Source organism: Crotalus tigris, unplaced genomic scaffold, assembly GCF_016545835.1.
Source record: "Crotalus tigris isolate CLP2741 ecotype Arizona unplaced genomic scaffold, ASM1654583v1 scf7180000024439.5362192, whole genome shotgun sequence".
NCBI classification, from domain to species: Eukaryota; Metazoa; Chordata; class Lepidosauria; order Squamata; family Viperidae; genus Crotalus; species Crotalus tigris.
The window spans coordinates 4569901-4592335 of NW_024100609.1; the positions used below are offsets into that span (position 1 = coordinate 4569901).

The window sequence follows — 22435 nt, forward strand, 5'->3', positions numbered from 1 at the left end:
GGTAAAATTCACTTTACAAATGTCTCACTTAGCAACAAAAAGTTGGGCTCAATTGTGGTCGTATGTTGAGGACTACTTGTATTTAGTGCTATTTTTTATTAATTTTCCAGTTTTACATTCAAATATTTAGGAAGCAGCATGGTGATTGGGTAGTCAATAGTCCAGTAACAAAATCTTTCGTACATGTCTCAGGTTACATCATTAAAAATTCCCTCTCTATTTCCCTTGATTATTATATCGCATTCAAATTAATACATTTCTAATTATAACTCAATCAATTAGAGCATTTATCAATATATTTTAACTTATACATATCTGTGTCCTGTTTTTAAATTTTACCTAATTTCAATTGCAGTATTCCGGGGCAGCTTTTTCATTAACAAAAGCCATCTGGGTCTATCTTGAGATTAACTGTGACACAGTTTACACCTGGGGAAAAAAGAAGGCCAGATACGAGAAAAATCCTGTCAGTCTTAAAGATCTCACAACCTGTCTCAGGTCTGTCAGCTGAAGAACAGCAAAAGAAACCCCTGGACGTGATGCGAGCACTGTGGAGAGTGTTTCAGATCCTGAAGCAAAGGAAAGGGGAGGATTTGAGTAGAAAAAAATTGAGTAGGAGAAACATGGGTACTTTCACAGACAGCCTAATGAAGACGACTGGCTTTGTTAGCTAGCTAGAAATTACTGAAGTCCAACAATTTGGTCGGCACCAACTTGGTCTTATTCCTACATGTGACATTAGCTTTGGTATATAGCACTGTTCAGTTTAAAAGGGAGCATCTTTTTTCAAGTTATTGGTTCTGTAATGAATGTAGGCATGGATGGGGAAAACAAATCCCATTTCTGTCCTTGGCCTCCATTTTCACACCAGACTTTCCAAACTAGACATCTAATGGTGATGGTGTGTGGGCATTGCTTCACCTACACTTCCATCAGTTTCACCCAACACAGCTCGCAGGTGGGGGGCAGCCCTGGACCAACTTTATCAAGGGTTAGAAGTGAAGTATGGCTGACTGGTCATACATGGGTGGGAGACCACCAGGGAACTCTAGGGTTGACGCCTAAGTGGGAAAATTATGGAATCATTCTGGAAGAAGGCTATGGCAAATCACTTTCACATTGTTGCCAAGCCTGGGTGGGTCCTTATAATCACCAGAAGTCTGCATTTAATCCAGGCCTTGGCCTTTGCCTGATGCAATATGTTTTCTCAGGAAGACGTGCTCTGTTTTCCTGGCAAAGGCCCACTTCATTAGTTAAATAATCTGTCTAATTAATATTGCATGCTATTGGAAAGAACGAAAGAGCTTGCTTAAGTATGATTCATCCAGATCAGCCACCATAATTACATTTTTCTTGTTCCTTGGTCGAAGTGACCTTATATACATTTTTAAAATTAGCATTCAAATGTTCTGCTGAGAGTTTGAAAAATGAATTTAACAAATAAACAAAACCTATGTTCTGTAGACTTATGCAATAGCCTATATCCATGTTGGCGAACCTATGGCACATGTGCCACAGGTGGCACGCAGAGCCCTCTCTGTTGGCACGCGCACCATTGCCCCAATCCTAGGCCTTCAGCTGGGTTTTATAAAACCTTTTCGCTTTAGGCCTCTGCCACCATGTGCAAAAGAAAAAAAAGGTTCAATCAATCAATTTCAACTTCTCGCGGGGGAAAAAAAAAAGATCTCAGAAAGTTGGAATTGACTGATTGAATTTTTTAGTCCCACCCAGTCTGCCATTACCACTGAAGCCACGCCCACTGAATGGGCCATGCCCACCCAATGGGCCACACCCACTGAATGGGCCACGCCCACCCGGCACGCAATGAGTAGGTTTTGGGTTGCAGTTTGGGCACTCAGTCTTTGTGAATCTTGTCCCATTTTGTTGTTAAGTGAATCATTGTAGTTGATAAGTTAGTAACCTGATAGTGAAGTGAATCTTGCTTCCTTATTGACTTTGCTTATCAGAAGGTTGCAAAAGGTGTTCACATGACCTTGGGACACAGCAATGGTCATAAGTATGAACCAAATGCCAAGCATCTGAATTTTGATCACATGATCATAGGGGTACTAACTGTGAAAAATGGTCATAAATTACTTTTTTCAGTGCCGTTGTAACTTTGAACAGTCACTAAATGAACTGTTGTAAGTCGAGGACTAGCTGTACTCTACAGTGCAATCCTAAGTGAAATGGATTGGGTGGTTGACAGAGGGCTGTAGGCAAGTAGAGGATCTTCTGTTTCATTCAGTGCCCCATGAAATTAGACTGGATAGGATTGATGGTTTAGGTTCCATGCTTATAATTCCCTCTTGCTCTTCCTGTTAACACAAACCACAGACCCTGGAAGGAAGGGGATGGAACTTGACAAGCAGAATGTCAGAAAGATAGTCCTCAACTTACAGCTGAATTGAAGCTGGAATTACAATTGTTAAGTCATGCTGGTTATTAAGGGAGTCATCCTGCATCTGACTAGCTTTTATAACTTCTTTTTTTGTGACAGTCATTAAGCAAACATGGTGGTCATGAAGCAACCCATTGCTCATAATTGGCATCTTTTGCTGAAAGCCAAAAATAAACACTAGTTTTCAACAAAAAAAGTCATAAATCACAGTAATGTGACTGAGGATTCTACAAACAGCTATAAATACAGTAGCCAAAATGTGGTCATATGATCAGGAGAGGGGGAATGTTGGAACTCTGAATCCAGGTTGTAAATACCTTTGGGGGGGGGGTTTCATCATAACTTTAAACTAGTCATTAAGTAAGGACTACCTATATGGCGTAATCTGTTCTGATAGCCTTTTAATTTGCTGTATAGAACCTTAAATCCTTCAATTAAATAAATATTTGCCCAATACCTTTTCAACATCTTAATTATAAACATATATAATTATATGTAAGATATAATTAATTATAACTGCACTTTCTCTCTTTCTCGCTTTGGTGACCTATTCACCACTAGGGAAGCTCATCTTTATAACCAGTCTGTCTCTTCCTGCAGGGGCTCTGCATTAGAGATGGACAACTTTGAGAAAAGGCTATTTTTAATATTGCAAGACCATTTGTAGACTTCAGCCTTAGCGAGAGTTTAGGGAGGGTCTTTGTTTTTTAATTATAATATTTTTTGTAGGGCTTTCTGTACAGGTTTCATTTTCAGCAGTCATGGATAGAAAGGCTCTAGTCTAATCTGCTTGCTTCTCTTTTGACTTCAAGTGTTATTATGATTTTGAAAAGATTGGAAATAAAATGTAATTGCTATGGTATGAACTTTACACTAAAGCGAGGGTGAGAGTGAGAATTCAGAAGAGGAGATTTAATATACTGATTAAGAAAAATAAAAAAGGAGAGAAAAAAGTGTCTATAAGAAAAAGCTTCCAAGCAGCCTCCCCTTTTATTGTTTTTTTTCTTACTCCTTCCTCCACCCCCCTCAACCACTACTGCTACCTCAGTATTTTTATAGCATGCTTCAATTTTCTAAATCTTACAAAGGATGCATTTCAAGACATCTTCAGCTCCCAAATTTCAACTTGAATTGTACAGGGCGGCGGGGGGGGGGGATTCTCTAAAATCAATCTTTGCATGGAGCAGCCAGAACCCTCCAAAATCTCTACCGCTTTATAATTTTTTGTGATAGGATATAAAATGATTAAATATATAGCAACATCATCCAAAGGAAGCGGTGAAGTCACTTTTTTTGTAGAGTGCCTGAATAGCTTTTCTCCAGCATGATGAATGTAGAATCCACTGGATGGGTAGTTTCAGCTCTCTTGCTCAGCAAGAGACTAGGTCAGAACTTTGGCCACGCCTCCTTCTGGGTGTGTCCTCCCAGTTTTGACTTAGTCTCTGGCTCAGCTAGGTGCAAATTTCTTGGCTCTGTAGCTAGATTAGGTTAATAGATTTTATTTGTTTAGTTATTGAAGTTTATTGGATTTAATTGGCTTTTCATTCAATTGGTTACTATTCCAAATTGGTGTAAAATTTTGGATTGACAAATTGAGAGCTAGCTAGGACCATACTTGGTCTTTTTGGCCTCGAGCCACAGGCTCCTTTGTCAGAGGCTACTAGCCATTTACTCTTCAGACTAGAGGCTGCTAGGACACAATCAGCAGCACAGCGGAGCGGCGGACAGCCGAACAGCTGTTTTTCGGTGATTCGAGCTGCGGGCAACAAGGGCTGTTCGGAGGCTTCCCTTTGGCTTCATCGTCACAAGGCTTCTCTTCAATCGTTTCCCGGCGGAGGCGACAACCAAACAGCAAGTGTATTGAGGGGTTTTCTCTCTACTCCGGATTTCTCCCCAGAGTCAGTTTCTGACAGGGGGTTCCTTTCCGCTTCATTTTCCACCCTATTCTCCCTTCCAGAGCTGAACTTTCTTGGAGAAGCTTTTCAAAAGGGCGCAGTCACCATTTTGGCCGTGTGGTCTATAGGCAGTCACCATTTTGGGAGAGTAGCAACAACGGCCGCCATCTTGAGTGTGGCCTTGGGGCAGTCGCCAGTTTGAGAGTAGCTCCGGCACGGAGGTCATTGCGGGAGGGCTCTCATTGTGCCTTGCAGGTACGGAGACCTGACACTCTTTGCTGATCTGCCTTGTCAGCCCTATCATCAGGGGGGAAGCTCAGTTTTATCACTCAGAAGGCTGAGTTGGTCTGATTGAAGATTATTATTAATTTATCTACTTATTGTGCTTCTGCACTTATTTGTTATTTCTGGTGAGTTGAGCGAAGGGGAGTTGTTTATCCACCTGTTCAAATTAGGAAACTGCCTGACTGTCTTGCGCCATTGCTGTTGTGCAGAGTGAGGTTCGTCTTTTGTCCAATCTCTGTCAACTAGATCTGCATTCCTGGGTTCCCCCCCACCTCTGGATATTTCCTATTCGGTATATCCAGATAGCAATGGCAGACAGTGTCTCGCCTCAGGCATCACAGGGTTCCGGTATTCCCCCATCTCAACCAAAGCGCAGATCTACTGATTTGGCCACCGGGGGGGAGGAGAAAAAGGCCAAAACAAAGCATATTTCTCCCAGGGAGCCCTCAAAATCTGCCGAGCGAGAGGTCTCGAGGAGACATTTGGCACTGGAAAGGGAGTTTTCCAAAGCCCAAAGGCTCAGGTCCAATGAGGCTGAAGTGGCTTCCCCCGCTCCATTGGACATTACTTCTGAGCCTCATTTTACACCTCAAGACGTTACAAGGGCTTGGTCTCCTCAGGGAGAAACTGTGCAGGTTGGTCCCCCTCGCTCCTCATCTTCTTCTCCTCATCAAGGCCATGAGGCCACATTTATCCCAGCTGAGGCTGGCACTAATCATATGGAACAGGAGGAGAGGTGGTCTGCTGAATTTCAGTCCTTCATGGACAATGCGTTTAGGCAGTTCATGTCTTCTAAGGGCCAACGATCCTTCCATCCACCACAACCTCCTTCCATACCTCCTTCTCAAGCGGGACTCGCTAATGTCCCTGGTTCAGGGGTTTCTGAGATTTCTTCACAGCTAGGGGAGGAGGAGTCTGTTGACCTGGAGATAGCTGACACCCCCATGTCAGAGGACGAAGAGGCAGCGCCCGAACAGGCGTCAACCTCGGGACTATTTGACCCTTCTCTTTTCAGGTCTTTACTGTTAAAGGCCGTCACCACTGTCAACCTCACTTCGGTGCAGGAGTAGAAGCCTTCTACCTCCACCAGTCAGGAGTCCAACCCTTTGTTTGCGGAAAAGGTGGTGGAGGACATGCAGATTCCTTGTCCACAGGTTTTCCATACTTCAGTGGAAAAACAGTGGACTGCCCTTGCCACTCCGCCTTCCCCTAACAGTTCAGAGAGGAAATTGTTTAACGTTTCTCTTTCATTTGCCTCTCTCTTGGAGGTACCTTTGGTGGATACCCCATTGACTTCTCTATTCTCCACATCTGCTATTCCAGGGGACATGGCAGAGGCCCTGAGGCCGGAGGACAAGAAGTTTGAACTCTCTTTCCGTCGAGCGCACCTAGCCTCGGCTTGGGCGATCAAAGCCGCAACTTTGTCTTCTTTCTTCGCCAGGGCTTCTATCATGTGGCTTCGGGAGCTGCAAGCAATTGTCCCACCGGATCAGGTTCGAACACACCAGACCCTGGGAAAGCTAGTGGCCGTGGCTGAGTATGTGGCCGATGCTTCTCTGCATTCCATCAGATACTTTGCCAGGTCCATTACGGCCACAGTTGCCTCTCGTAAGCTTCTTTGGTTAAAACAGTGGAAAGCTGATTTGAAATCAAAGTGGCGCTTGTCCACATCCAAATATAGCGGGACACAGTTATTCGGATTGATCCTGGAACCACACATTATTGAGGGCAAAGACAAGCGCAAGATCCTTGCCCATCCTTCCAAATGGTCAGATAGGTGGCCCCAGCAGGAGTTCCGTAGGCAGGCCTTCCGTCCCAGTAGTTCCTGGGAGTGGAAACAGCCCTTTCAGGCGGGGCAGTCCTGGGATTGGTCAAGAGGCTCACGATCTTTCTCCCCCAGGCAGGATTGTCCACAGGACCGCTAGAACATTGGAGCCAAAGGCCAATTTCAATCTAAGCATCCCTTCAGGGGATCAGGCGGTCGCACGTATAGGTGGTCCAAGTGACGCCAGGGAGGGCTCTCCCATCGGGGGTCATCTGGAGCGGTTCAGCGACGTCTGGGAAAGGACCTCCGACGCTTGGGTACAGGAGACTGTCAAGTACGGTCTCACCCTGAAGTTTTACTCACACACCCCAAACTGCTTCATAAGGTGCCCGATATCAAGAAATGCAACCAAGGCAAACTTGGTAGCCACAGGCATCTCCCATCTGGAAGAAATTCAAGCCATAGAACCTGTACCAAGGGGTCAGGAAGGAAAGGGGTTCTACTCCATTCTGTTTGTGGTTCCCAAGACCTCAGGAGGATGGAGGGCGATACTGGACTTAAAGGGTCTGAATCACTTCTTGACATACAGAAGGTTCAAGATGCAGACCCTAAAGTCCATACTCGCCAGTATCAGAAAAGGTGATTTCCTCTCATCCATAGACCTCACAGAGGCGTACCTGCATATTCCCATACATCCAGAACATTGCAAGTTCCTCACGTTATGCTACGCACACCGGCATTACCAATACAGAGCACTTCCCTTCGATCTATCCTCAGCTCCAAGGGTCTTCACAAAGGTCTTGGCAGTCTTGGCGGTGCACCTCAGGCTGATACCAGAGCGAGTGCAGTGCTATCTAGATGACATTCTAGTCCAGTCCAGTTCCTTTCAGTCAGACCAGTCAGATCTACAGATCACGATACACACTCTTCAGAGGCACGGGTTCTCAGTGAACTTCAAAAAGAGCCACACTATCCCCACCAAATGACTTCTGCATTTTGGAGCAGTCATAGACTCGGATCTGTGCAAGGTGTATCTTTTCCAGGAGCGTCGGGTCAGAATCTGAAAGCTGGTACATCAGATTCGGAGAGACAAAACAGTACCCCTGGCACAGTTGTCAAAACTCCTGGGAAAGATGGTATCTTGCATGGGCATAGTTCCATGGGCCAGACTTCATTCAAGACTCCTATAATGGTTCCTCCTTCCCTTCCAGAAATAGAACCTCAGCGCCTCCAACAGGAGGGTCAGGGTTCCCCACCATACATTGTTATCTCTCCTATGGTGGACCTCATCTGCGATGACCAAGGGGACCATCTTCAAGGAGCCCCTCAGGCTCACCCTGACCATAGACGCCAGTCTATTCAGTTGGGGTGCCCATCTTCAAACCCATCTGATCCAGGGGCAGTGGTCCTGATCGGATCTAGCCCACAATATAAATTGGCTCGAACTCAGGGCTATACACCTAGCACTCCAAAAGTTCTTATCCCTGGAGAAGGGACAACATATCCTCATCCTGACAGACAACGTGGCTGCCAAGGCTCACGTCAACAAACAGGGAGGGACCTGGTCCTGGGCGCTCATGCAGGAGGCCTTGGATCTGTGGGCAGAGTCCAACTTGGGGTCCATCAGGACAGAACACATTTCGGGGGAGACAAATTGACAAGCAGATTCCCTGAGCAGGGCCACGGTGGATCACTCGGAATGGCGACTGGATCCGGCTCTGTTCAGGGACATCTCAATGAAGTTTGGGCTCCCTCATCTGGATCTGTTTGCCTCCCCGTCGAACACTCAACTTCCCAGGTTCTTTTCCAGGTTCCCGGCATGGGGAGCGGAGGGAACGGACACCCTCCGATGCCAGTGGCCGGTGAACCTGCTCTATGCCTTCCCTCCCTTTCCATTGTTACCGGCAACTATCCGCAAGATGATCCAGGAAAGAGCGAAGGTCATCTTGATTGCTCCACATTGGCCAAGGCATCCGTGGTTTGCCGACCTTGTGGATCTCTCAATCTCACCACCATGGAGGATTCCCCTGGACCAAGTGGCTCTCAGTCAGGGGAACCTTCAACATCCCGACCCTCAGTGGCTCCAGCTGGCCGCCTGGCACTTGAGCGGGAAGCTCTAGCTAAACAATCCTATTCGGACGGGGTGATCTCGTTGATTCAAGCTTCGAGGCGCCCTTCGACCAATAGGATCTATGATGCCACATGGAGAAACTTCTGCACGTGGTGTGCCAAACATAACCTCAACCAGTTTTCAGTTACGATTCCCAATATCCTAGATTACCTGTTAGAGGGTTTAAACCAGGGCTTAGCACCCAGTACTATTCTTAGGCAGATCGCGGCTCTCTCAACGGTCCTCTCCTGCGACAATTTGAGTCCATTGTCGCAACATCCAGCAGTTAGTGCCTTCCTAAAGGGGGCGGTCAATACCAGACCACCCGTGGTACACCATTATCCATCTTGGGATCTACCCAAGGTGTTGCAGGCCTTGACTTTTCCTCCTTTCGAACCTCTCAGTTCCTGTTCTCTTCACTTTGTGTCCTTAAAGGTGGCGTTCCTGGTAGCTATAACATCGGGTAGGCGAATATCGGAGTTGGCCGCACTTTCAGTTAGGAAGGATCTGTGTACCTTTTTTGAGGATAGGGTGGTTCTCAGATTGGATCCTTCCTTCGTTCCAAAAGTTAATACCTCATTTCATAGGTCACAGGAACTAGTTCTTCCCAACTTTTGCCCGAATCCCTCACATAGATTGGAATGGCCATGGCATAAATTGGATGTGCGCAGGGCTCTGCGCCACTATGTTAAGCGAACCTTGACCTTTCGCAAGTTGGAGGCTCTGTTTGTGTCATTCCAACCGTCTGCCATGGGTTGGAAGGTCTCATCTTCCACCATAGGTAGGTGGATAAGGGCATGCATTGCTCGGGCCTACATTTCCCAGTCGCTTCCAGTTCCCATGCAGATTACTGCTCACTTGACACGCAGAGCAGCGGCATCTGCTGCTTGGTCCAAGCAGGCATCGGTTGAGGAGATTTGTAGGGTGGCAATGTGGTCGTCTCCTTCCGCATTTGTTAAACATTATAAGATAGATAGTTTTGTAGCGGCATACGCTGCGTTTGGCAGGCGAGTCCTGCAACAGGTTGTTTCTTTTCAGGGGACACAAGCCTAGACTTCCCTCCCCGTGGGGACATGAGCGGCTTTGGTATGTCCCATCCAGTGGATTGTACATTCATCATGCTGGAGAAGGGGCGTTGTCTTACCAGAATGCTTTTCTCAGCATGATGATGTAGAATCCACACCCTCCTGTTATGATAGTCTAGGCAGGTGTCACAAAAATCGGAGCCATGTGCCGAACTTCGTCAGTGATGCTTCACCTCGTCAAAACTAGGAGGACACACCCAGAGGGAGGCATGGCCAAAGTTCTGACCTAGTCTCTTGTTGAGCAAGAGGGCTGAAACTACCCATCCAGTGGATTATACATCATCATGCTGAGAAAAGGCGTTCAGGTAAGACAATGCCCCTTCTCAGGAAAGTCTTTACATGGATTCCTGTGCTAAACAGGAAATTGACTTCGAAGGCCTAAGGCAGGAGTAGGCAACCTTGGCTCTTTTATGAGTCATAAAAGAGCCAAGGTTGCCTACCCCTGGACTAAGGGCTCCCTTCCAATTCTATGATAATTTTTAAGTAATGAACAGAAAAGGCTAGGCTCGCTTTTTGGAGGACAGCCCCAGACATGCCATTCAAGGACCAAATAGCAGGGTCTTCCACTTAGTTCCATTCTGTTTGGTTTGCCTCCTCAGTCTTTCCTTCTGTGTCCTCAAAAAGAGTTGTTTAAAACAGGCACATCTAAAGGGAGACCTTTAGCAAAATCTATAGGTTGTAGGGAGCTGGGAGTGGTTGACATTAACTTTGCTTTAGACTGACAGTCTGGTAAGCACCCGACCAGGAGCAAGATGACCCAGCGCAACACTTCAGTGTTAATAAGACATAAGCTGAGGTAAGGAAGCGTCGGTGGGGGAGGGGACACTGCTGTTTATTACCTAGCCCATCTTGAGGCCAAAAATTATTTGAGACCAAATTACTGAGTTGTGGCGCAGGCCTTATTTTGTTTCCGTTGCAAACGGAGATAACTGAATCCTTCCTCTGTTGTGCTGTCATAGAAGAATGTTTGTGTCAGGGTGACCTGACCAACACTTGCTGTTTCCAGCAGCTTACTCAGTCAAGCTGACAGCATCTCTGCTCTGAATCAAAGAGAGACAAACTCAGTGAAGCTAATGCTGGCACGGAGAGCAGCAGCAGCAGCTGGGATTAGCCGCCTTTGCAAAAGGCTAACTGGCAAGGCTTTGCCTGCTTGTGATGATTCAAACACAAGATTGACTTGCAAGCTTCACCTCTATAAGGTATAGTAGATTTTTACTTTGTGCAAGAGGAACCCATTAATGGCTCTTGTGATGATTCAAGCACAAGATTGACTTGCAAGCTTCACCTCTATAAGGTATAGTAGATTTTTACTTTGTGCAAGAGGAACCCATTAATGGCTCTTGAAGTGCCCCTAGTATTTTCAGGTCTAGCAAAGAGCAAAGTTACAAGATTAACTGGTCACCACTGTTAATCTTCACTAGACTGCCTGCAGGCACAATTTTCTTTTCTTAGTATACGTGGTCATTATTGTGTAAAATAGGGGTCTTCAACCCTGGCAACTTTAAGACTTGTGGACTTCTACTCCCAGAATTCCTCAGTCAGCACGGCTGGTTGAGGAATTCTGGGAATTGGAGTCCACAAGTCTTAAAGCTGACTTTAATAGGACTATAATAATTCAAAACGCACATGCATTGTTATACTGGCACAAGAAGCAGCATACTATTTAATTCCCCAACAATTTCTTTTAAAGATCTGTTATTAACAGTATTTATTTCACAATTACTCACAGAAATCTAGTCTGTTGCTTGGCTATATATACTAGGAAAAAACTGCAACATTTTAAGTCACAGGGCACTCCATTGTACTCAGAAAGTAATGTTTTTTTAATCTCATCCTTTTCTTTCATCCTGTGATTTAGTGGTTTAGATCCATTTAAAAGTAGATGAAATATGATTAAGGAAGTTTTTTTTCTGAGTCTCCCACTATTCTCTTTGTCTTTATACCATTTTATCTGCACGTTATCTGTATTAAATAATATTGAATTTGTGTGCAGACATGTTTTTTTCCACATTTAAAACTTTACTTTCAGGAAAAATTTGCACACTTTATACCTCTGTGATCCTGATAATTTTTTTTTTTCATTTGATAATTTGTCTTTTACTTACAGGGCAGAGCAGATACAGGGCAGAGCAGAATTTAATAATATGTCTCCCTTAAAGAATTAAGTTTAGTTTTCATGGTCCTTCACTTCATATATATATATAACCTCTTGGGTCTTTGGAGCCACAGAAGTACAATTCCCATGATCAAACTGACATTTTTATATTTTCCATGGCTCTTTGAGTATACGTGTGAAAAATTCAACAGACAAGCTAATGCACCCAGGTGAAATTCATTTTATGTAGAAGACTGTGTGATAGTTGGATCTTCAGCATACTTGTTCTGTGCTAAAAGTACAAGTAATAAAGGCAGCCTTGGAACACAAATTAATATCAGCATGTTTCTCATTTTGAATTATTTTTTGTCTGTGTGAAAGATTAGTTAAATGTAAGGAAAAAAAGACCAAAAAGTACCCAAAACTGAGTAACGTCTGGAATATACCAAATGAAGCATCTTAGGAATGTTATATTTGATTTATAACAGAATAATATTTTAATAATTTTTATTAGATCAGAGTTGTTTTATTCAAACAATTCTGTTTGCTGTGACTGCATTTAAGTCTTGCTTCCCATAAGTGCATTATGGTTCCAATCTAAATGTTGGCACATGAAATTGTAAGTCAGTTTCTTTTGCTTCAAGAATTTAGAAACTCAACAAGATAATTAAAAATGCCCATATTCGATATTTCAGTATTTAAAACAATATCATGGCTTGTAATTGTAAGTATTAATAACGTATACTTTATGATTATGGCTGACTAGTTTGTATTGATATGTTTTCTTTGGAGCCATCTTTTTCTGGTTAGTGTAACGTGTTACAATATAACATGGTTTGTTTGGTCTATTGCTTTGCATTTTATGTTAACCCAGGCAATTGTGCTTTATTTAATAAACCATATAGTAAACCACCACACCACTTAGTGTGATATATAAAATTTGTTTAATTATAATGTCTCTTACTTGGTTTTAACTGATTTGAGTTAAACAGAACTTATTCATGGAAAAATGAATGTAGGATTGTAGTCTCGTTTTACCCCACCCTGTTTAACCTTGTTTATAAATTGAACACAATTCTAATGGGGCTCATTCTAAAATGGTTTGCAGAATTGTAATTCCTATAGTGCATCCCTGGGTATAAAGTGCATTCTTGCAATACCCCTATAAGGCAAGATCATCAGCATTCTCCCACTTTTTTTTAATGAGTTTAAGAGATTCAGATTGAGAGGGACCTAAAAAAAACCCCACCACCATTTATGTAGACTCCGGGAAAGATATATTTGAAGGCATGTTGAAGTCTGCATAAACAAACCTGATAGCTCAAGAATTAAAATCGCTGTACTATTGTATCCCTTAATGCAGAAAAGCACCATCATTTAGGAGAAAGGAATTGGAAATGCTGCTTGAGATCTCACCAAACCTTGCTTGTGTTATATTGATTGCTTTTTGTCATATAGGGCTGGAAAAATACCAGGTTTTTCTGCTGGAAAATGATTCAAAAGTTCTGCCCCAAAGACTTGTATTTAAACTTAAATCTAAACAGCTATCTGTTAAAGCTAATTTAAAGCTAAGTGCATTGAGTTTGCATTAGATTTTATGGACAAACTTTGAACATGATACACTTTAAATTGCTCTCTGTTTTTTAAAAGCATGCTGGCCACTTTTCAAAGTGATAGTAAATCTTGTCAGTATAGAGGAGACAGTGATGTAAATACCGTGGAAAGAGTTAAGACCACCTCTCCTCTCAGGTATACAGATATATGTTTTATAACTTCCTTAAGTCCTTCCTTTCCAGATGTTTCTCTGCCATAATTTTAGATAACGGTGCTCATTTAGGGGTGATGGGAATTGTCCTCGATAAATCTGGAAAGGCACCAGTTTAGAAAGTCTACTGATTAATATAGAGATGGATTCATCTTTTATTTGCAATGAAGCAAAAAAGAAGTTTAATGCTTATAAAAACAACCTTGAGTTTAAATTCGGATGGAATGCAGTCCTTTGGTTAGTACCCACAGGATATGTCTGAGAGAGACAAAGCATTTTTCATTTTCTAAGATGGATTTAAAGTTTATGACTTCAGATATTTCCTCCTTGTCTTTATTGGCTATCATTTTCTACCCTGCTTAGGATTTCCGTAACTACTTCATAGTCTTTAAAGTGCACTGAGACTTTTAAATATAGTTTGAAGATAAATTTATTTGTTGTTTATCTAATAAAAATCTCCCAGGGGGATGGAGAAGATCAAAATAATATCCAGTATCCAGTTCGTGAATCTGGATTAACTAGATGCTGTTGACTCATGAACAGCAAACCATAGTATTTGAAGTTACACCTGCAGCTTTTATGAGATCCTGTAAGAAAAACCTATAAATCTGCATTGAAATACATTGTTTCCTGTAGGTGTTGAAAGACAAGGCCCTTACAGGATGTAATTCTACTGTCTAATGTATTTATTACCACATCGTATATTCCACTGTGGGCCACAGTGGTGTTTCACTACTTAATGGCCAATTGATTTGAAAAATGTTCTCCGGGACTCAAGGGATAAAATAAAGAACAAAGGCTAATATTAGAACGTCAGTGCTCATTTCTCAACAGAATTAATGCATCAACCTAGTTCAGTAATGCTTCTTACTGAAAATGTAATGCTAGAACGGGATACTGTTGAAAAGAAATGTTTCTGGACAGTTTTTTTCCCTTTCTGCAAGGGAAAGCAAATAGGAATTTTCTGTTACTGAAGCTTTCCAGCAGCCTAACACATATATTTTCTTTTGCAAACCAACATTTGGTGACATTTCATTTGGTCAGAATGTCTTTTAATCTGCAAGGGTCTCCAGTATGGTAGCTCTTCTGAGCTTTGTATAATAGCTCAAATTTGGAATGTCTTTAATTTCTAGATTGTTTAATGGAGATTATGGATTTTCATTGTTAACACTGTAGTAGACTGTTGTCGTCACTTTGTATTTTTTCCTCTTTGCATGCCCAGTTGATGTTTACTGCTTCATCTCCATATAGAGCAGAAAACTGAGGTACGGAGTGCTATATGATTTACTGATCCCTCCCACAATCACTGAAAGGCATCCTAACGTCTAATAATTTTACTTCTGCCTCCTGCTTCAGTTGCACTGCTGAATCATATAATCAACTTAAAACATATTTAACAGTTGAAGAATTTTTGTCTAAGCATGTTTGCCATGATCAGAATGGCAGTGAACTAGTGTGCCAGTTTCTTGATTTAGATCACCATATAAAGCACAATTGACAAGTTAAGCACAAAAAACATGCTTTGCAAACATAACATTCTACCTCCAAAGCAAATAAATAATATTACGGATTAATGACAAGGCCTTCAGCCTTAACTTTTATAACCGCATTTGCAACATGGGAGAATTAGTGCTACAGTAAAGATTTTGGTGATACCATGAAGCATTTTGAATACTTACCTATATCCATTATATGTTTTATACAGGCTGCTTATTATATACTGGCATTGAAAATACTGTTGTAACATCTTAATGTCAAATGTCTGCAAATGTGTAAATGATAAGCAATAATGAACCAATGTAGATGATCCCTTAGTTATATTTATGGTGAAAGTAAGCAATTTAAATTGAAGCTTCTTAAATATAGAGGGTGTTTCATATAATAGTAATTCTGTTTTATATATTAAAGTGATCAATGTGAATATTGTTCTGGAACTTCAGACTATTAGAAGTTTGATTCCCATTACTGAAAGGCTTTTTCTATCTGGTTCAAATATTTCAGCAGAATCTTATGCCTGTCTGCACCCAGTCAGAATGTCTAAGATCTCAACCTTAAAAGAGTTACCGTATACAGATTCTGTTGTTTTTTTGTGTAGGACTATAAGAATGTCCTTAAAAGTTAGTATAGTATGCATGAAATAAGCAACGGTGCCCCTTGCTTTGCTTATTTCATGCATACTATTTCACTTTGCTTATTTCATGCATACTCTCTGAAATACGAACATATTAAAACTCATCTAAAACTTTCAGCATTTTGTACAAGTGTATCTATAAGAAAAGCTACAAGTAGAGAGTTTATGTAATTGCACATGTACACTATATTCCCTTTATAGTAGTTGAGCCTAATCTTCTAAAGCTTCTTTTTTAAAAAAACAAAAAAACCCTCAATCCTCAATATGTAGATGCTTGCAAAGTTGAAATTCATCCTGGTGTGTATATTAAAGCAATATTGTGTGAATTTGAACAAACTAATGTTGCACAGTCCAGTTAGAGGTCAGTACTTAGCCAATCTTGGCTGATCTCAAAAATCTAAGCAGAAATGGACTTGGTTAATATTACAGATCTTCTGGAATAGGAAATATTGCAGATTTCCTGCCAGATCTCAGGAAATACCAGTCCTTTAAGCTAGATACGAAAGTTGAAAAAAAACTTTGTAGAAGAAACCATTTCTGTTTTGATGCAAAGGTAATAATATGGACATGTATAGAAGTCAAGTTCAACTAAAGCAGTGGTTCTCAACCTTTTTAATGCCACGACCCCAACCGGTCGTAAGTCAAGGACTACCCAACCAGTCGTAAGTCAAGGACTACCCAACCGGTCGTAAATCAAGGACTTTCCCTGCCCGGGAGTGCCGCGCATGCGTGGTGCCACCCCCTGCACCGGCCGAGGCATAGCTGGCAAGCAGCAGAGATGGCGCAGGCCGACCACTGGCTGGGCCACCAGTTCGCCCAGCCCAAGGGAGGTAAAGCACCTGCCGGGCCCCACACGTGCCAGCAACCCTCCCTGCGCCCGCCGGCATCCCACCTCCCACCCCTGGCCCTCTTTTACTTACATTTTTAGTAGTTGCTCAGCAGGGAGGGGTGGAAACTTCCAGACAGCTCTCCTTCGCTGCAGATAACTTGCAGCACCGTTTGCAGAATGGGACTTTTGGTGGGCTCAGCAGGGCAGAGACAGCCTGGACAATTCCTATTGGCTTTTGAAAGCCAATAGAATTAGACTCTATTCAAGAGAGTCTATTCTATTGGCTTGCAAAAGCCAATAGAATAAAAGGGAGTAGCACAGCTAAGGAAAAGGGGGAAAAAATGGCGGACTGCGTTGTTTGGCGACCCCCGTGAAATGGTCATTCGACCCCAAATGGGGTCCCGACCCACAGGTTGAGAACCACTGAACTAAAGGAAATTTCTCCATCTCTTTGAAAACCAGTGTTCTGCAGGAATTTGGGTGCTGTAACTAGGAGCAGGGAAAGCCAGGTTTTAGTCATTCTTTCAGCACAGAAGCCAGTGGGGTGACTTGGCCCTGTAATTCTCTCTCAACACTAAACTAGGACATTTAAAAAAAATCCATTTGCCTGACCCCCCCCCCTCCAGGACTAGCATAGTAGTTTACAGTCCATTACTGGAGCTTCACATAGAATTGTCAGCATTCTACAGCTTCATGCATGTTGATGTATTTTGAGGTTTTCATTTTGACAATATTCCCAAAATATTCGGTTTTTTTTTTTGCCAGTTTTGGGATTTACCCCCAAGCTTGCCAATGCTTCCCTCTTGTCAACTAATGGTGCTGGCTGTTTGGGCAGCATAAGGAACAGTATAGGTAGCTCAAACATTTGAAAGAGAAGGAATGGATTTACTTATAGCATTCTTCCTAGTGGCTCCATCATCCATTCAGGAGGAATAGGATCAGGTCCACCAGCCATTCATATGTCCACTGGCCTTGCTTTCCTTAGGAATGTGAAATGGACATGTGTATTTTGGTTTTTTTTCCCAACCCATCAGGAAATAAAACCTGTTCTATATACAGATAACTGTGTCCTTGCAGTGACTATTCTTGTTCACATAGGTGAAGATGCTGGAGATATGAGCTCAAGCCAGCTCTTGCTTATATTTGGTGAATGTGTGTTTATTTGAGGCAAAGTAGGAAAGAGGTCTTAAATAGCACTTTTGATACCCAAACTATAAGAGTAGTTCTCCCCCTCATTTGATGTTAATATGGACTTTGTGTGTTTTTATATTGAATAGGAATGGAACTGCTGTTTTCTTTATACAATTTTTTAATCACGTGAAGATTTTTAGCTCACTGATCTTAGAGGAGCTGAAAAGAGCAAGCTTGATTTTTCACTCCCAGTTTGGTTAGTTCAGGTTACAGAAGGAAGCCATCAGATTTTAAATTGCAGAGGATTAAGCAAAGAGGAATAAATTGAGATGTCTCCTTTTCTAACTTGAATAAAAATGAGGAGGGTGCTGTATGTTTTTTTAAAATTCAGATTTCTTTCCCATATAGTTCCCCTTCAAAAACCAAATTGAGTTGGCTAAGAATTGTGGTGGCTGAACTTGAAATTGGCTTCCATGCCTCAGTAAACGCACCACACCATAGTGACTCGCTTTACTTTATTATCTGTTTCTTCACTTTGCATACCATAAACATGGGGCCACAATAAACTAAATTTGCTGGAGTCTACTTCACTCTACCTCACATAATTCTAATTTGGGCACAGAAGAAAAACAAAGGACAGCACTTGGTATTTTCCCAATATGTTAGACTATAGCTTGGTAATTTCCTGTGAATGGGTTGTAACCCAAATCATCTGAATACCATCACAGTTGGGAAAAGCTGATCACCATATTTGTAAATTGCCATCCTGTCATCCTGGTATATTCTTCAACACGGAATCACCACCGTCTGCAGCAGGGATTAACTCTAGCGTGGCTTTCTTCTCCCTATCCTTTTATGATTGCGAAGTATTAGAAATATACTTCGTGTTCTCCTTAGCCCAAGTTTATAGAAGTCCTCCATAAGTCCTCTTGTTCTGCAGCAAGTAGTAAAATGCTGGGATTCCTTTCATCCATTGCTATGGGGAGATCAGCCTTTCTCTTGTCCCCACTTCCGGCTGGCTGGAGTTTTTTCAATAGAGATAGTCGGTTCTGATCATTGTTTGGAATTTCACAGACATTTGAAACAGCCTCCCCCATCTCCGCTTGTGTCTGAGAGCTCCTAAAAGACATAAATCTGATACAGAGTTCAATAGCGCAAGAAATCGGCCTGCCAAACTTCTGGGTGCCATTTTATGACCTAGCTGGCACATTCATGGCCACCAACATATATCTTTCTGCCTCTTGGACTGTTAAACAAGAGCTGTCCCAAATTTTTATATCGTGTAAGTGCAGGCAAATGCTTTGATGTTGTCATTAACACGGTTTGTGCTCCAGCCGGCTGCTTCCTGGGTCCGAAGTAGATGCAGACGATGTTGGATAATTACCGTGTCTGGAATTTATTTTAATTAGACCTTCTCCAAGCTTGGACATGGTAAAAGGTGAAATGAATCCAGTGAGCTCTTCATATCGAAGGGCTGCCCTGCATGCATCAGTTGCCTGATTGTTTTCCAATATCTCATTTATGGGTTATGAACTTGAATGTGAAGGTGGTAGATGGGTTTTGTTGGCAAACATGTTTGGGAAAAGGTTACCAAATGCCTTGAGGGAGGGAAGAGAGGTATAAATTTCAGAAATAGGTTTGCTTGCTTACTTGGTGTTTGGTGTAATGATGAAGAAACTTGTGGTTCTAGATCCATGAGTTCTAATCCTCCCTTAAAAGCTGGGGGTGAGTCACATTCTCTCAGTCCAACCCACCTCATCCAATGATTGTTGTAGAAAAATATAAGGAGGAAGTACTATGCAGGCTGCCTTGGGTTTTATTTTTAAAGATGAGATATAAATCTAATAAATACGTTTGTTTTTCCTCTAGGATTCAGAGTGACATGCCCACCCTTCCTTGCCATAACAACAATCCTGTGCGATAGCTTAGGATTAAAGTGACTGATGTGAGGTGAACCTCCAAGGTTGTGGCTGAACTTGAACCTGTGTCTGCTTAGTTCTAGTCCAGCACCTTAACCACCCTGGCTCAGTATTTAAAAGAAGTGATACCTCGTGCACTTGAGACCACATTAACAACACCTCTGTGTTAAGCAGATTGCCTCGAAAGTCTTTCCAGAGACTCCTTCCACTTGAATACACCTTTGCTTCCTCAACAAGAAGCAGTCTTGTTGTGCTGCTGTGACGTGCTTGGCAAGTGCCTCACCTTTACCTCCAGAAGGTAGCCAGGGCTTGTTCCAACTGTCCAAAGCATGAGCTAGCTGTGGCCATGCCCTTTCCTTATTCTTTCATTGTGCTTATTGGTCACTGCAAGAAAAAAAGTAAGCCACAAACTGGCTATCCATTCACAGCTTGGCAAAGATGCATTTCACAGCACTTGGAAAATAAATAGGTGGCCAAGTACCACAATGCCTTTATTTCAGGAGGGAAGGATAACCCCCAAGAGGGGAAGAGAACAGTGATGCTATGATTTCCACCAGTGGAAACTGACTTGGCAGTGGTTCCTCTAAGCCAGTGATGGGCTCAATGTGTCAAAAATTCAGAAAATTCATAAAATGCCTAACTTGACTTTGCTGGGGTACCCTCCCCTCTCCTCTCTTTCCTTCCTTCCTTCCTTCCTTCCTTCCTTCCTTCCTTCCTTCCTTCCTTCCTTCCTTCCTTCCTTCCTTCCTTCCTTCCTTCCTTCTGTCAAGAAATTCTTATATGTTCATTTATTTTAAAAAATACAGTCCAAGCATGTATGGTGCTATATATTATATAAAGAAATGTCAAATAATTGCAAAAATGAAATGTGAGTAAAACAAACTCATTTTCACAGGCTATGGAGGCCATACAAGAGCAGACCTTATTCTCACACGTCCTCTGCAGCCTCCGAAAATCATCTGAGAACGGGGTGTGCTTTTGAGAATAGTTGTGTGGGCGAATGCTGGCGTGTCACTCCAAACATCTTGGTATATCACCTCTGACCTCAGTGTCATAGATTCGCCATCACTGCTCTAAGCTGATGATCTTCTGAAGATGTGGCGAGGGGAGTGAATTCCGTTGGAAATCTGCCTGTATCGTGCAGATGGGCAGGGATGATTCTGATTCTTAGCATGGAAGATATAATGTTTTTAAATGGAAGATGTATTGCCTAAGGTGATATTTTAAAAGTATCAGTCACATATCCCCATCAGCTAAGGTTTGGCAGGTGATAATAGAGAGAGAACCCTCTTCATGGTACTAGCTGTAGAAATTGTCCCTCATAGAAATTAGTCTCATATTTATGGAGTTCAGGGAAGAATTTATTTTAAACAAAACTTCCAAAGTTACCTGCTTGCTTTCTGTTTAACTTTACAGCTATTCAGATGTATACTCTTATTCATTTCATATTTTAATATATCGTTTTGTTGCTTTATATGAATTACTCTAGAAATGTATTTGCAGGGCAGTATTTAAAATTAAATTTGTATTACTGAGGTAATAATTTGCCAAGAGACTATGACTATGTCCATTGTCATTTAATTTGATAGATAGTAAACAACATAATTGTATAATGCTTAAAAATACTGCTTTAAGAAGTGCTTTCCCCAGAGCCTAAAGGTAGACCAACAATTTGTTTTTATCAATATTAAGAATGCCTCTCTGATGAATTACAGAAACCTATTATCATAAGTTCCTAGCATGTACCGAGATCTATACAGTTCAAGCTGTCAGCTTTGCATCATGGTTTACTGGGTCAATTCACTGTTTTCTTAGAAGAAACACTTCTTTTGAAATTTCTAATGTTTCCAAATTTTATTAAAGCAAATGTTGATCTAGTGCCCTCTATTTTTTCCTGTTTAGGTAGAATAATTATAACCCACCCCTTCTGATTCATTCTTTAAGAAGATGGGAAATTCTTATGCGGGGCAACTTAACTCAACACGTTTTGAAGAAGTATTGCATAATTCTATCGAAGCTTCTCTCCGATCCAGTAATTTAGTCCCAAGGCCCATTTTTTCACAGCTATATTTAGAAGCCGAGCGGCAACTTTCGTCTCTAGATGGTAAGAAGTGTTTCTTTAAAGATAATATTTGTAGATCGGGGTTGGGTCCTTGGGTGACTTGTTCATTTTCTTGCAGATATTTCATTACCCAACTAGGATTGATGATGTTGCCTAGTTGGGTAATGAAATGTCTGCAAGAAAGCTATCAAGCTCAGAGAGCACTAGGGACCTCAAAGTGCTCCTTTGCTATTGCTACCTAAAAAACCCAGTTCTCAAGGGGATGGGCATCATCCAACAGTATGCCAGTGGGCTTTCAAACACAGAATGGAATGTTCCCTAGCTCTGTTCATCCTTCCGTTTTATGGAATGTGTCCCAATCCTCTAAAATAGATTTAGATATGGGTAAAGCTGTAAAATGGGCCTCCTAGTGAATATTTATTCACAAAAAATCGCTTTTAGAATACAATAGAATAGAGCTGGAAGGGACCTTGGAGGTCTTCTAGTCTAGCCCCTGCTCAAGCAGGAGAACCTATACCAGTGGTGGCGAACCTCTCTGTGGGCACGCATGCCGTGCCCTGAAGATAGTGAGGGACTGGCCCCCGCCACCCTGGCCCCACCCACCCAGTCTGCCATGACCACCATGGCCATGCCCACCTGGCACCGGTGGTAAATAAGTGGGTTTTGGGTTGCAATTTGGGCACTGGATCTCTAAAAGTTTCGCCATCACTGACCTATATCGTCTCAGACAGGTGAATGTCTAGTCTCTTCTTAAAAATCTCCAGTGATGGAGTGTCCACAATTTCTGGGGGTAAGCTGTTCCACTGGTTGATTGTCCTCACTGTCTGGAAGTTAATTCCAGATTGCTTCTCTCTTTGATCAGTTTCCAACCATTGTTTTTTGTCCTTCCCTCTGGTGCTTTGGTGAACAACCTGGCTCTCTTTGCCTTGTGGCAGCCCCACAGATACTGGAACACTGCTATC

The 22435-nt window shown here is 42.2% G+C and overlaps 1 protein-coding gene across 4 annotated transcripts in view; it reads left to right on the plus strand.

Annotated features, from left to right (window-relative positions):
* GREB1 (growth regulating estrogen receptor binding 1) overlaps positions 1-22435 on the plus strand; it is a 143124-nt gene that overhangs the window by 31048 nt on the left and 89641 nt on the right. For all 4 annotated transcript variants that reach the window (XM_039331931.1, XM_039331932.1, XM_039331934.1 and 1 more), the window contains exon 2: positions 21314-21515. In XM_039331931.1, the coding sequence (XP_039187865.1) occupies positions 21359-21515 (157 nt within the window). In that variant the 5' untranslated portion in view covers positions 21314-21358. The remainder of the gene's footprint in view (positions 1-21313; positions 21516-22435) is intronic.